Source organism: Natrix helvetica (genome assembly GCF_964273705.1).
Source record: "Natrix helvetica genome assembly, chromosome: 1".
Classification (NCBI taxonomy): domain Eukaryota; kingdom Metazoa; phylum Chordata; class Lepidosauria; order Squamata; family Natricidae; genus Natrix; species Natrix helvetica.
The window spans coordinates 186,920,106-186,933,635 of NC_138548.1; the positions used below are offsets into that span (position 1 = coordinate 186,920,106).

Sequence of the window (13,530 nt, forward strand, 5' to 3'; positions counted from 1 at the left end):
ATGTAACAACCGGTTGTCCTGAAGTGGTGCGAACTGGCTGAATCCCACCACTCCTTTCATCCAGATTCAGCTTCATTCCTTTTGGGGCAGCAGAGTGAAAGCTACATAGTTGTGACAGACAGGGTTTCTTTCTCTTTCCAAGGTTGAAATCAAGGTGTGCAAGGTCCTTTTTATATATGGGATAGGATAGTAAATCCCACCACCACCCCTAGCTACAAACTTTCCACTAATCAAAGTGACTTATTACTTATTCTTCCATGTTTTCTCATTTCTGATTTTAATCAAGTATTTGTTGGTAGGGTGATACAAAGAGTTCAAACTGCATGATAAAGTGATGCCAGTGAGTGGCAGATTTTGGTTATAGAAAGGGATTCTGCCTTGAATGCCATCTTCTGAAAATTTATGCTCTGCATTTCAAGCCCCAGCTTGAAATATACTGTATATCCGCAAATCCAGCTTTGAATTTGATTTTTCACTTTAATTTTAGCTCTGGAATTAAATAACTATTATTTTATTCATCTGAGAGATTCCTAATTCCAATTTCTCAAATATGAACTCAATTGGTTCTTCAACTTCAAATGTTGCCAAAAAATATTTTAATCATTATTACTGTGGTAGTGGTTATATTTTATGTTTCCTGTACAAGCAAACCCCCTGCAATGAAATATGTTTAAAGAAATAATATAATTAAAGCACTTGCAACTTATTAAGAGCTATAAAAACATTGACCAGAAGAGGAGTAATATGATAAAAAGCTACATTGGATCTGGTCTTCACCCGAAAACTCCCACATATAATGGATTTTAGGAATACCTGGCTAACAATAAAATAAAATGGCAGGATTCTCATAGATTTCAGATTTGTTATATCTCTCAATACCTAATACCCTTTTTGTAGCAGAGGACTTCCTTGTGAAGACTGTAAAAGGGAATGTTTTCTTTAAAAGTCCACCAGGGTAATGAGAAAAAGATTGCTGTCCCTGAGACATAATGTCTGCCCTAATGAGCCCAAAAATCTGAAGCATGGACATAAGTATAGCAGTTCATTCTTTTGGTATCTTGGGAATGAAATCAGTAGCTGCCTCAAATAGAAGACAGACCACCAAGGAAGAAATGGAAGTTGCCTTCTTAGGTAGAAAACGTTGGTAATTGTTCTTAGGGAAACATGATTGAAGTTCCGTATTTCTGATGTATGCATTATATTTCAATTAAAATGAAAGTTCTAATCACCCACATCTGTAACCTGTTCATTTTAATTTTAGGCAAGTAAATAGTGCAATTTCACTTAGGATGAAATTCTCAACAATAAATTGCTCCAAATCTCTAGTTGAAAATCTTATAAATGCTGAATGGGTGAAATAAGTGATAAGTAACAGGAACATAATAGAAAATATGAATGCTAAGATGTCTGGTGGATATCTCACTTTCTATATGCAATATAATAAAAGTCCAAAACATGTTTACAAATTTCTTGGAGTAAAATACCACAATGAAAAAAGTGGTATGAAAGAAAGACTTTTGAAACCTACAAAGCAGTCAGTGTCTTTGGGTCCGGAACAGCCTCCTGCACATTCTCGATGACAACATTCGCTGACAGATCGTCCATAGCATCGCCCATCACACTGCTCTGCACACACCACTTTTGTTACTAGAGGGGGCAGAAGAAAAGTACACAGATTAGAAGAGAAATCAGGAAACATGGCCTAGGCTGCAAATGGACTGAGAAAACACAAAGCTGCAAGAACTGATGAGGTCCACAGATACCAATTAGTTGATGACCTGGCAGAAAAAAAGGTGAATGCTAAAGCAAATATCTTTTCAAGTAAAGTGGGAGAAAATGTAGACATGGGGGATCTAATCAAACTGCTTACCATTACCACTGGAGTTCATGGGGGAGTTCATTAAAATGATAATGAAATGCATTTATTTATCTTAATTATAAATTGCCATATTAAATATAGAGTTGTGGTGGTGAAATGAAGATATTAGATATCTTCTAATCTAATCACTAATATATAGACAGTTGTGGGAATGAACCATCTTTTCCAACATTTATATCAGAGAGAAGTAGACTTTTAGTTCTGATATTTTTTTTAAATGTGACAAACAATATGCAAAAGAAAATTAAAAAGAAGGTTCATTTAAAAACATTGTTGAAAGCTACTTATAAAAGCTTTCCCAATAAACCTAAACCTAACCTACTTGTTTGCAAACTGTTCTTTTCTCTGCCATTGCTACTGCTTTTGGTCCTAAGCTCAGGGTCAAAGTCCTAAGCTAGAGCAAGACAAAGATGAAGTTTCCAAGATGAGAAGCAGATTGGTTCAAAATAAAGTATGATAATCTATTTGTTTCTTGATCTGTTATTTCTTTGGATATTTAAATTGAAATTATGCATTTATAAGAAAGCCTATTATTATTTTTAATACTGATAGAAACATACTAACAACAGATAAGGAAATAAGAGACTAGCAACAAGTTAACTTTTCAAAATTTCAACTGAATTGAATTATATCTGAACTGAATCAGTTACATTTGAATTGAATTTGTATTGAACTAATTAAGTGAAAGCAAATAATATATCCCTGAAGATCTTTCCCCTAAATTACTGGAAAGATAGGAAGATATGCTCTAGGTCCAAGCCAAATCAGAATTTGTCAATTTGTTAACACTGAGCCAGAAATAAACTATTCAAGAATAAAATGATTTCAACTTTCTCCTCAATTTTAGTGTTGGTTTCAACCTTGTCTTGCATTCAGTGTAAAACTGGTGAATTATAAATACTCCACATTTACTCTTTATTGTAGAAATGTGTTCAGATAATTAAGCACAGGTTTTTGGTATGCTATTTTACTCCTTTACCTTTTGTAAAAAGAATTAGGTTTCCTTTTGTTCAAGCTAGTATCTCTCTTTATTCTGCCCCCATCCTGAATTTAGAATTTTGTCCAGGACTGTACAATCATAAAACCTCAAAAAAAGCTAGTAATTATAGACCAGACTTTAATTTAATGTTTTAGTTCTGTGTTGTGTTTGATATAACTTGGGTGTAAGTATAGACTACTTAGTTACGCTCTCAGTGGACAGATTGTTCTGTACATTCATTGCAGCCTCTCATTTGCAAGACATAAAATGAAAATCAATGTTCCGTTTTATGCACATTTGTTTAGAAGCATGGTTTTAGTAAAAGTTGCTTTTTGGCAAACAAAGTTTAAGGCTGGAAAGAGGCTGTAAATCCTCTGGGCAGACTTTGTATCTCTTCTTTGATTCAATCAGCGTTTTTGTTACATAGTTTAATACATTATACTAGATATTGATTCACATCAGATAAAATCCCAGAAAAGTATATTTCAGTTACATGTTTTATGACATTCAAAAGATGCAATTGGCTCTTATGACAGAGTGATAAATATAAAGGTAGGAGTACAGATAAAGGTACAGTGAGCAAATACCATTAGGGAAGTAAACATGAAAGCTAAATTCACCCTGATACAATTTTAAATATTAAAAATGGAAGACAGAGAGATATACAATAACAGGTAATAATGTTCAACTGCAACAAAGCTTTTTAAACAATTCCTCTCACAAAAATACATCTTTTGAATAAAATTCAGAGTCAAATTTCATACTTTTTGTAATCTATTTATTGATATACAGGTTTACAAGATTACAGAACTAGGAGCATTCTTAGTAAAAACTCTCATTAATGTTTGTATTAATGAATTGACATGAATTGTTTCCTCTTATTCCATAAGGGTTTATATTAAGAAACAGATTTTGATTCCTGTCCATTTACAATTGAGGTATGACAGGCAGTCCCTGGGGGATCTGCAGCTAAAATGATGGCCATGCGTAGCACATAAAAACAGGCAGAGTTTCAATTGCACTATTGTGGCCACCATCTTGACTTTGTTAGCACTCTGAGAACATCCTTGGAAAGTTCTCTCTTCCTTGTCTTGAAATTCAGATAAAAAATGGCTATACCTAAGAATACATTTTTCACTCATCTTCTTTGCAAGAGTTCCACCTATTTAATCCTTGCTGCTTATTATCAATTGGCAGAGTTCTTCTCACTGTGGAAGTGTCTGAGAATGTTAAGATAGATCATTAGCATGACCAACTACTGTAATTTACACATTTTGACTAACCTTTGAGCAAAAACAAGCTAAAAAAATCAACCACATCTGGGTCCGTCTTGATTCTTCCGGCTATTTTGTTAATATCGGAGAACTGTCACAGCAATATTAATGGCTAAACTCACTGAGGCCACTTTTAACATTCTGTTTTGGCTTTTCTATGAGAGCATTCTATGGTAGAATGAATTACTGTTACTCTAATAAACCTTCTGTTCCTAAAATAACTAAATCTATTTTCTGTATTTTGACATTTTAAATAATCACTCAAATCTTCTCCTGCTACCTGGGTCCTACTTATGTGTACTTTGTACCTATAATCCAAGAATAAAGTGTTTGCACATGCTTTCTGGTTATTGGGAAATTTCACCATTTTGTTCTCTGTTTTTACTTGTCCTTTTTATTTACCTGTTTTCCCTCATACTACATTTTATTTTCTCAGTTATATTGTGAGTCACCCAGAATTGTTTTGGAGTCAAATGGTGCCTAAATGGAAATAATAACAACTCCATAGTAATTCATTATGCAGAATTGCTTTATTTCACTATATATATATATATTTACACACATGCATGCATCCCTCTAAACCTTTCTGTTATAAATTAGTTGATTTGTCCTTGTGCTTTAATGAGCACACAACAATCATGGGAATCCTGCTAATGCATATAATGGGTCAGATCATAACTACTAGAAATAACTTATTTGCCATTTAAATCTGTCTGTTCTCCGGTACTATGGGAACAGCAGACAATGGAAACTGATGCCTCTTGGCCTGCCTTCTCACTGGTTTCCAGGGACATTTATGAAAGTGGTAGGAATAGTTGGATTACTTAGTTGGGTTGCACAGTTGCATGTAATTAATCATTGTAAATGTTTCCTTTAATTCTCTATTACATAGAATTATAAATCTATCAAGTAGCAGAGAAAATGGAAAATAGCTGAAATCAATAAGAGGAACATGTAAAGTTATTAGTGTAACACCAGGATTTTAATTAAATATGTTGATCTTTAGTTAAAATGCTAAGTTCACATAATTAATCTAACGATATTGTTCAATTTTTTGCTCACATGCACTTGTCTTTACCTTATGGAACTATATGTAATTATTATTTTTCTTTGGATAATTTTTTTATTGTTTCATATTACGTATTATTTATCCATCCAACCATCAATTTGATTAGGCATTTTCAACTACTTGGGGTCTTCAGAACCATATGATCCTTGGGTTTAAGGAACTGAATAGGATAGGAGCTAACTAAACAAAACAAACAAACAAACAAACAAACAAACAAACAAATATTTTCAGAACAAAGCCTTAAGGAAATTGCCAGTTAGTTCCCAACTTCAGGGAATCCATCTAAAACACTCATATCAAAGAAAAGGAGACACAAATTATAAATGCATTGAAACATTTTCCAATTTAAAATGCAAGGCTGGGAAGTATTCCTAATTCATTACTGAATTTACAAATTCATCTGAAATGATTAGTGGTCCATTTTTCCCACCAAACATTTGAATAGTTTGCTCTCCAGAAATTAATGTGGTCATTAAGTGTATTACCCCTATTGACTTTGCTTGCCAGAAGCCGAAAAATTCAGTGCTGGGAATAAAAGGTTACAAATGTTGATCACATGATCCTGGGATTCTGCAATCATCATAAATACAAAACAGTTGCCAAGTACTTGAATTTTACTTATGTGACCATGGGGATACTGTGTTGGTTGTAAGTGTGAGAACTTGTTGTAAATAACTTTTCCACTCTAGTTGTAACTTTGAATGGTCACTAAACAAGTGGCTGTAAGTCGAGGATGATCTGTATTACTATTTGTGAATTGATTTAGGAACTGTAGCAGTCTTCTTTGAAATTTCGGAATATGGGAAAAGGTCTTGAAAAATGAACTCATTCAGAAAATTAATTTCTAGTGATTTAAGAATCTTTTTCAAGATCTTGATAGATAGAGATCACTGAGTAAATCAATCACCGCCTCTTTTCTTTGTATCAAGAAGATATTTCTTTATATCAAAACTCAAAGTTAGGGCCAATGTTTCTGCCTATACTGCCAAGATTTTCTCCCCTTTCTTCTTCACATTTTGAGCTAAACATTTATTTAGTGTACGTGTGTGTGTGTGTGTGTGTGTGTGTGTGTGTATTTATATGTCAAAACCTTTAAACATTTTGGTATGCATGCCAACCACTCCTTTCCTTTTATCCACCAAGTTTTCAGCATTTGTGTCTGTAACCATGAAGATTACAGTGATGCTATGTTATTCATGTTGCTAAGGATTTGAATTTACAGTGATCCCAGTAAGATGGATTCCTAAATGTCAGCAATCATACATGTATGCATTTTCATACTGCAGACTTTAAAACCAATGTGATGATATCTAGGGACAATGCAAATACCATACATTATTTTGAGATTTTGCTGCTCTCTGTGCACTTTCTAATTGTGGGGAAATTTCTATGACTCCTGAGCAGGCTGTTTGACTTTAGTAAAACTCCTTGAAAAGAAGGTAGAAAGAGTGTGGGATAGTTTTATTTCCATTGCTTTCTCATTAAAAAAGGTTAAAGTTTGAATGTATGGCACAGTCTATTTTACTACTTCAGGACTGTACTGCTTACTTCCATATCATAGTAAGATTATGTCAATGAGGAAACAAAAATTTCATAACATACTGTAATTATTTGATAAAAATTTCAATAATGTCAACAGCATGATTTTTGATTTGTCTTAATGTTTTCTTCTCGCTTTAAAATTATTTCTTATTCAACTATACTTACAACTCTGACACTGATCTGCTGAAGGTCCCCAACATCGATTTCCACAGGATTTGTGACATTGTCCACCTTTAGAAAGAATAGAACAAAATTAAGAGATTATTGACAGCCTATTTTCTTCAGTGCCCTTAAGCTTCATATCAGAACAACTCTAGGTAATACTAGGTAATCTAGTATGGAAATTTCATGAGACCATTAATGTTTTCCCACTGATGTAATATAGGGAAGAAAAAAGGTTCCTTTGAAAATCTGCCATGTTTCCTATCGTGTTTTCCCCCCAAAATAAGCGATTGACCTTATTTTGGGGGTGATCTTATTATTTTTGAGGTGCAGGAGAGCAGTGAGCATGGTCACCTCATAGCTGCTGCTGTGTTGTGCGTCGCTGGGCCTGCCGTTCTTTGTGGAGCAGACATTAGCATGACAGAAGGGGTGAGGTGGCTAGGGTTGCGGGGGCGGCTGTTAGGTAAGGGCATGTGGGGTGCATGGGGTATGTTCCGCCCTCCCTTTCCCCCCCCTCCGACCTTGCCCCCTCACCTCATGGTGTTTGTGCAACCAGAGAAAATGGCAGCAACTGACTGCACTTGTGTTTAAATATTTTCAGGGATGGCTTAGTTTGGGGGGAGGGTTTATATTACCACATGCACTCAAAAGCCCAAGTGGGTTTATTATCCGGTGAGGTCTTATTTTTGGGGAAACAGGATATATATGAATTAAAGGTAATTTATGATAGAACTATGGATCCTATTTGCACCGTTTTGTCTTAGACGGCTACTGTAGAAATGTAAATGTCTAACTATTAAAATCTTTTTCTAACTCTATATCTGTGTCCAAGCAATAAAAAAAGGTAAAGCAGAGAGAAGAAATTAACATGTCAAAAGAAAAGTAAAAGCCTAAAATCTGTAAACCAAAATTCACAGTTGAGCATCAGTATACCAACAGACATCTGCCTTGGCACCTTCCAGGGATGGTGCCTCCCTGATTTTATTTTATTTAGTTAGGTTTTTTTTTAAAAAAATTACAGTCATATTCATGGGAGATCAAATTGCTACATAAAAGTATCTGTCCAAAGCAACATGTTTATTTTCAACAATGCACCTAGGTTTCGGCTCTAGAGTAATTTTTCAAAAATAAAACTGGTGGAAAGTCCATTGTATTGTTTGGAATCATGGTGTTGAAAGATGCCATTCAGGCTATTGAATCCAACTACCTGCTCAGTACAGGAGCCCAAATTAACGTCTCCTAGTTGGCCATTTAGCCTTGCTTGGATACATTCAGTGAAGAGGATCCTAGCATATCTTTGGATAATTGGTCCCACTGTAAAACTGTTTTTCCTTAATGGATGCTTATACTAATATGTAACCTGAATTATCTTTTCCAGAAATCATTGTATAGTGACAGCAGAGAGACATCTCTGACAGAACTGATTAATGTTTGATAGCAAGACCAACCACAGTTTAATACACACAGCAGGTAGTTGCTTGTAAGGTCAGACTGAAACATCTTGTCTGCAGTGCCACTTTTTGGCAGCTCCTGTTAAGGACCACATTTCTTTCTTAAATCAAGTAACTGGTCCTGTCCCAGGCCAATATTTTGAGGAGAAAGATACATTCCTTTATTTCTATGCAAACCAATAGGGACTTGTTTATCTCCTTAAAATTATGTTTGTTGTATAACAAATAACTTGTATATTTGTTCATTTGTTGATGTTCCTCATTGTACTGGCTTGCTTCTGCATGCCTGCCGAATGTCAGAAATGACATAATATAATTTTTCTCCCTGCTTTCTTTTTGGTCCACCCCAAGCTTTCATAAAAGATGAAGAAAGCAAATTTTCTAAGAAGGAGAGCTAAGACATAAGTTTTCATGAACTTTTGGCCAGGAGATCAAACACGAATTCTGGGATAAAGTGAAAAATTGATTCAGATTTCCAAATATGGATCCTAAACTTTGGCTATTTTCCTCTTTTTAAAAGAGACACAATGATAATATTTAATATGTAAAATAGCTTTGGTGTGAATTACCCTTCTTACCCTTAATGCTACATCTAAGTATAAATATTTCTGCTCTATAAAGAAGTACACTTGAAGAAGCACCAGTGGTGGGTTTCTGCCGGTTTGCACCGGATTGGGCGAACTGGATGGTCAATGCACCCGGAAGTAAGTTCCTGCCCCGCCCCTGTCACTAACTCACTCGCTTGCTCGCCCCCGCCCATCCAGAAGCCGCTCCATTGCTCGCTCCCCCGCCTGTCTGCACTAAGCTAGCCCCACCCACTGCTCACTAATTGGCTACCTCACCAATTGCCCCGCCCACCTCTAAGAACCCTGTCTAAACCCACTTACCCTTTTTTCCTGTTTGGCGCTCTATTGCTGCCTGCCAACTCCAAGGAGGTAAGTAAGCTGCAACTAAGCATGGAGGGGCTGCCATGGCCCTGCACTATGACCTTGTGCGGACTTGGAAGGAGCCCGGGCTCGCTTATAGCGCAGGGCCGCCAGAAAGTGCGGGGGTGGGGATGGCGGCGGGAGCTTACGCGGCGCAGCCAGCCAAGTTCGGGGACCTTGCAAGGCCTTGGCATTTTTTGCATCGGGGCGTGCTGAAAGAGAGAGGGAGTAAAGACCCTTTCCGGATTGTTGGTGGTGGAGGTGCGAGCCCGTGCTCATTAAAGCAAGTCCGGGGAAGTCCTTTGCGCCAGCTGGAAAAGGTCTTCACTCCCTCCCCCTTGCAACAAGCCCCGATGCAAAAAATGGTGAGATCAGCACACTTGGGGCTGCTGCTGCGATGTCCAGGGAGGCTAAACCAAGCCTCGCGCCTCTCCCAGCCAATTTGCGGCTTCCCGGAGTGCCAAGAACCTGTGCGCTCTTCTCCACGCTCTCCTTGGCTCCTTGCAATGGCAATAGATGTCCAGAAGTGGTGGGGGCCGCAAACCCTAGCCCCAAAAGCCGATTATGGACATCTATTGCAGTCATGAGGAGCCAAGGAGAGCACGGAGAAGAGCGCAAATGTTAGGGTTACTGGGCAACGTGTGTGTGTGTGTGAGAGAGAAATGCTGGAGTTATGCCCCCCCACACCCTCCCTCCCGGGGGTCGAAGCACCTCAAAGGGACAGGCAGGCTGCCACAGCTCCACTGAGAAGACATTTCTGAGAAGAGAAACTTCTCCGGTCGGGCTGCACCGGAGCTGGTGGAGCGCCGGCAACAGCCTGCCTGTCCCTTTCAGGAACTCTATTGAGAAGACATTTCTGAGAAGTGAAACTTCTCCAGTCGGGCTGCGGCCGTGCAATTGGAGCAATCACATGGTTCACCTCACTGACTCTCTCCCTGGTGACGGGCTGGCGATTGCCGGTGCTCCATCAGGTCGGGCGCAACCAGAGAAGTTCTCAGAAATATCTTCTCACTGGAGCTGTGGCAGCCTGCCTGTCCCTTTGAGGTGCTTCGACCCCCGGGAGGGAGGGTGCGGGGAGGGCATAACTCCAGCCTCACACACACACACACACACACACATGTTGCCCAGTAACCCTAACCTAGGTAACATCATCAGTGTGGGGGGAGTGGGGGGGATGCAGGGAAAAGGACAAAAAGGAGAAAGATATATTTTCTTTTTGTAGATCATCCATTGGGGCAAAAAATTCAGTGACATCGTCTTGGCCACTCCCACCTGGTCACATGGCCAGCAAGCCACTCCCACCCAGTCACATGGCCGGGAAGCCACTCCTGCCCGGTCACATGGCTGGCAAGCCACCCCCACTCGATCACATGGCCAGCAAGCCACTCCCACCCGGTCACATGGTCAGCAAGCTACTCCCACAAAGGAGGCCACACCCACAGAGTAGGTTCCAAAAAATTTTGAAACCCACCACTGAGAAGCACACACAGTCATGGAGAATATATACTCATATATATTCATTTGCCTTCATTAATAATATAAACTCAACCAAATGCCATCACTTTCTGACAACCACATATTGTTAGAATTTACTAATTATGTTATACAACAGTTGCACATGTATTCTAACCACTCCATTAAAAACATCAGGCCCAAGGTTCATTTGAAGCAATTATGAAAACTTTTTTATATCTGCATATAATTTTCAGCTATTGCCTAGCATCTGGTTATTGGGATCAAGACTTCCGTTACAATTATGACACACAAGTCCATTCTTATCAAGAGGAAAGTAATACCATCTGGCACAAAGAACAGAACTTTAACCTGTAACAATGATAATTGTGACAACTAAAGCACTCTATAAGAAAATTAGATATACCAAACTGTCTTAGAAAAAAAAGTTATTTAGGAATGAGGGAGAGTAATGAAATACTGAAGAATTATGACTTTATATGAAAGAAATGTGGTATAAACACATAAATGTAAGTAAAGACTTGCAAAGACTTGAAATTCTGTTCAGGTCTATTCTCTCATATATGAGGAAAAACAATTTTGCCTGATCCAAATAGTATATATTTCAGTTTAAAAAGGAAGAAACTGAATGTCACTGGGAATACTGCCCACTGAAGTACAGTGTTATGCTTCTGACAAAATTAAATCCTATTGATCCTATTAAATTAAATTAAATCCTATTTTTGATAAATCTATGCTTTAAATAATCTTTTCAGTTCATTATGACATAATCCAAAAGAGAGGCTCAAATCTCAATCTAGTGAATAAGAAAGCATTTCCTGCTTAAATTGATTCATGAGGCCAATTTGACTTGTGGTTCAAATCCAATTCAACATGGACAACTCTTCTTTTTTATTTCTACACTGACTATCACTTTCAATCAGATGACCCTCTTTTTCTCTGAATTTCTTTTGTATTGAACAGAATTGTTATTTTCAAGAATATTTCATTGAAACCAGAATTATGCAAGTGCCACATATATTCCTGCCCAAATTGTATCTGCACCAAGTGCAAACTGATTGGATTGCTGGAAGAAAAAATTCTTTTGTATCTAAAGAATTACTACAGAAATAAACAATACCAGGGACGAAAGCTTTCTTTAAAGTATTTTGGTGAATTTCAGAAAAAAAAATAAATGACATTGTCATAGGTGTGTACTACAGATCACCCAACCAAGTGGAGGAAATAGACAAACTTTTGGGTAATCAGTTAGCTGGTCTGTGCAGGAAACACACCAGAGGTGGGTTGCTGCTGGTTTGGCCTGGATCAGTGAGGTTCTGCTGACCTGCCCAGACACTTCTGCACATGCTCAGAAGTGTCACATGGGGGCGCCCGAACCGGTAGTAAAAAAATTAGCAACCCACCTCTGAAACACACCCACTGTGGTAATGGCGGTTTCAACAACCCCAACATCAACTTGGAGATAAACTCTACAGCTAATAGGAGATCAAACACCTAAAGTGTGGGCTGACAACTTTGTCTTGCTAAATGCAGAGGAGTGAACAAGAGGGAAAGCTACACAACACTTAATTCTTACCAGGAGGGATGAAATGGTTGAGGGAGTGGAAGTGGTAAGAATTTTGGAGGAAAGTGACCATTTTGTACTAGAAATCACCATAATGCAGGGACACATTACTAATGCTTTAGACTTCAAGAGAGATGACTTCAACAAACTAAGAGAGAGATTAGCAAGGATTCCATGGATGGAACTCCCAGAGGGAAAAACAACTCATGACAAAAACTCTAGAAAATAATAAAGACCTAAATAAAAACAATACAGATAGTTCTCAAGTTACAACCACAGTTGAGTCCATTATTAAATAAGACTGTTGTTAAGTAATTTTTTTTCTCCATTTTAGGACCTTTCTTGCCACAATTGTTAAATGAATTACTATAGTTGTTAAGTTAGTAACATGGTTGTTAACAAGGTCTAGAGCCGAGGGAGTTCACTGTTCCTCAGATATCCGGGTGTGAGTCTCTTGGTGTGAAATGGGGCCCAGGGAGGCAGTTGGGTTTGCTGATTGTATACTTGGCTCCTCGCTATACATCAGCGGCCCTGCCCGAGCTCCTCGAGCTGATCTCGGAGACGGCGGTTGAGATCCCCAGGCTTGTGGTTATGGGGGATTTCAACCTGCCGTCGACGGGAGCAGTGTCTGAGGTGGCTCGGGAGTTCATGGCTTCCATGACAGCCATGGGCCTGACCCAGTTAATTCAGGGCCCCACACACGAAGGTGGCCACACATTGGACCTTGTTTTTGTATCTGAGCAGTGGACGAGTGATCTGGGTATAGGGGACTTTGTTGTTACACCCCTGTCATGGTCGGATCACTCATGTCTCCGGCTGGACTTCCCTGGCGCTACCCCCCACCGCGAGGAGGCGGGACCAGATGGTCCAAGCTGGTACCGTCCCAAGCACCTGATGGAGCTGGATAGGTTCCAGATGGAGCTTGGGCCATTACCTGTAGCCCTGACCCGCGCTCGGTCGGAGGACCTAGCGGCCGCCTGGAATAGGGCGGCGGCTGGGGCCTTGGACCGGGTTGCGCCTTTGCGACCTCTCCTGCGGCAGCGACCCACCCGGGCTCCTTGGTATACCGAGGAGCTGAGGGTGATGAAGCGCCATAGGAGACGTCTAGAGAGCAGGTGGAGGTCCTCACGCTCCGAATCTGATCGAACACAGGTAAGAGCCTATTTACGGACCTACCTTGTGGCATTAAGGGCGGCCAAACATAGATATTG

At 39.0% G+C, this 13,530-nt stretch overlaps 1 protein-coding gene across 2 annotated transcripts in view; it reads right to left on the reverse strand.

Moving 5' to 3' along the window:
* Positions 1–13,530, reverse strand: part of ERBB4 (erb-b2 receptor tyrosine kinase 4) — a 579,983-nt gene that overhangs the window by 286,937 nt on the left and 279,516 nt on the right. For both annotated transcript variants that reach the window (XM_081937069.1, XM_081937068.1), the window contains exons 4-5: positions 6,909–6,974; positions 1,529–1,647 (exon numbers count right to left, since the gene is read on the reverse strand). In XM_081937069.1, coding sequence (XP_081793195.1) covers positions 1,529–1,647; positions 6,909–6,974 — 185 coding nt within the window. The remainder of the gene's footprint in view (positions 1–1,528; positions 1,648–6,908; positions 6,975–13,530) is intronic.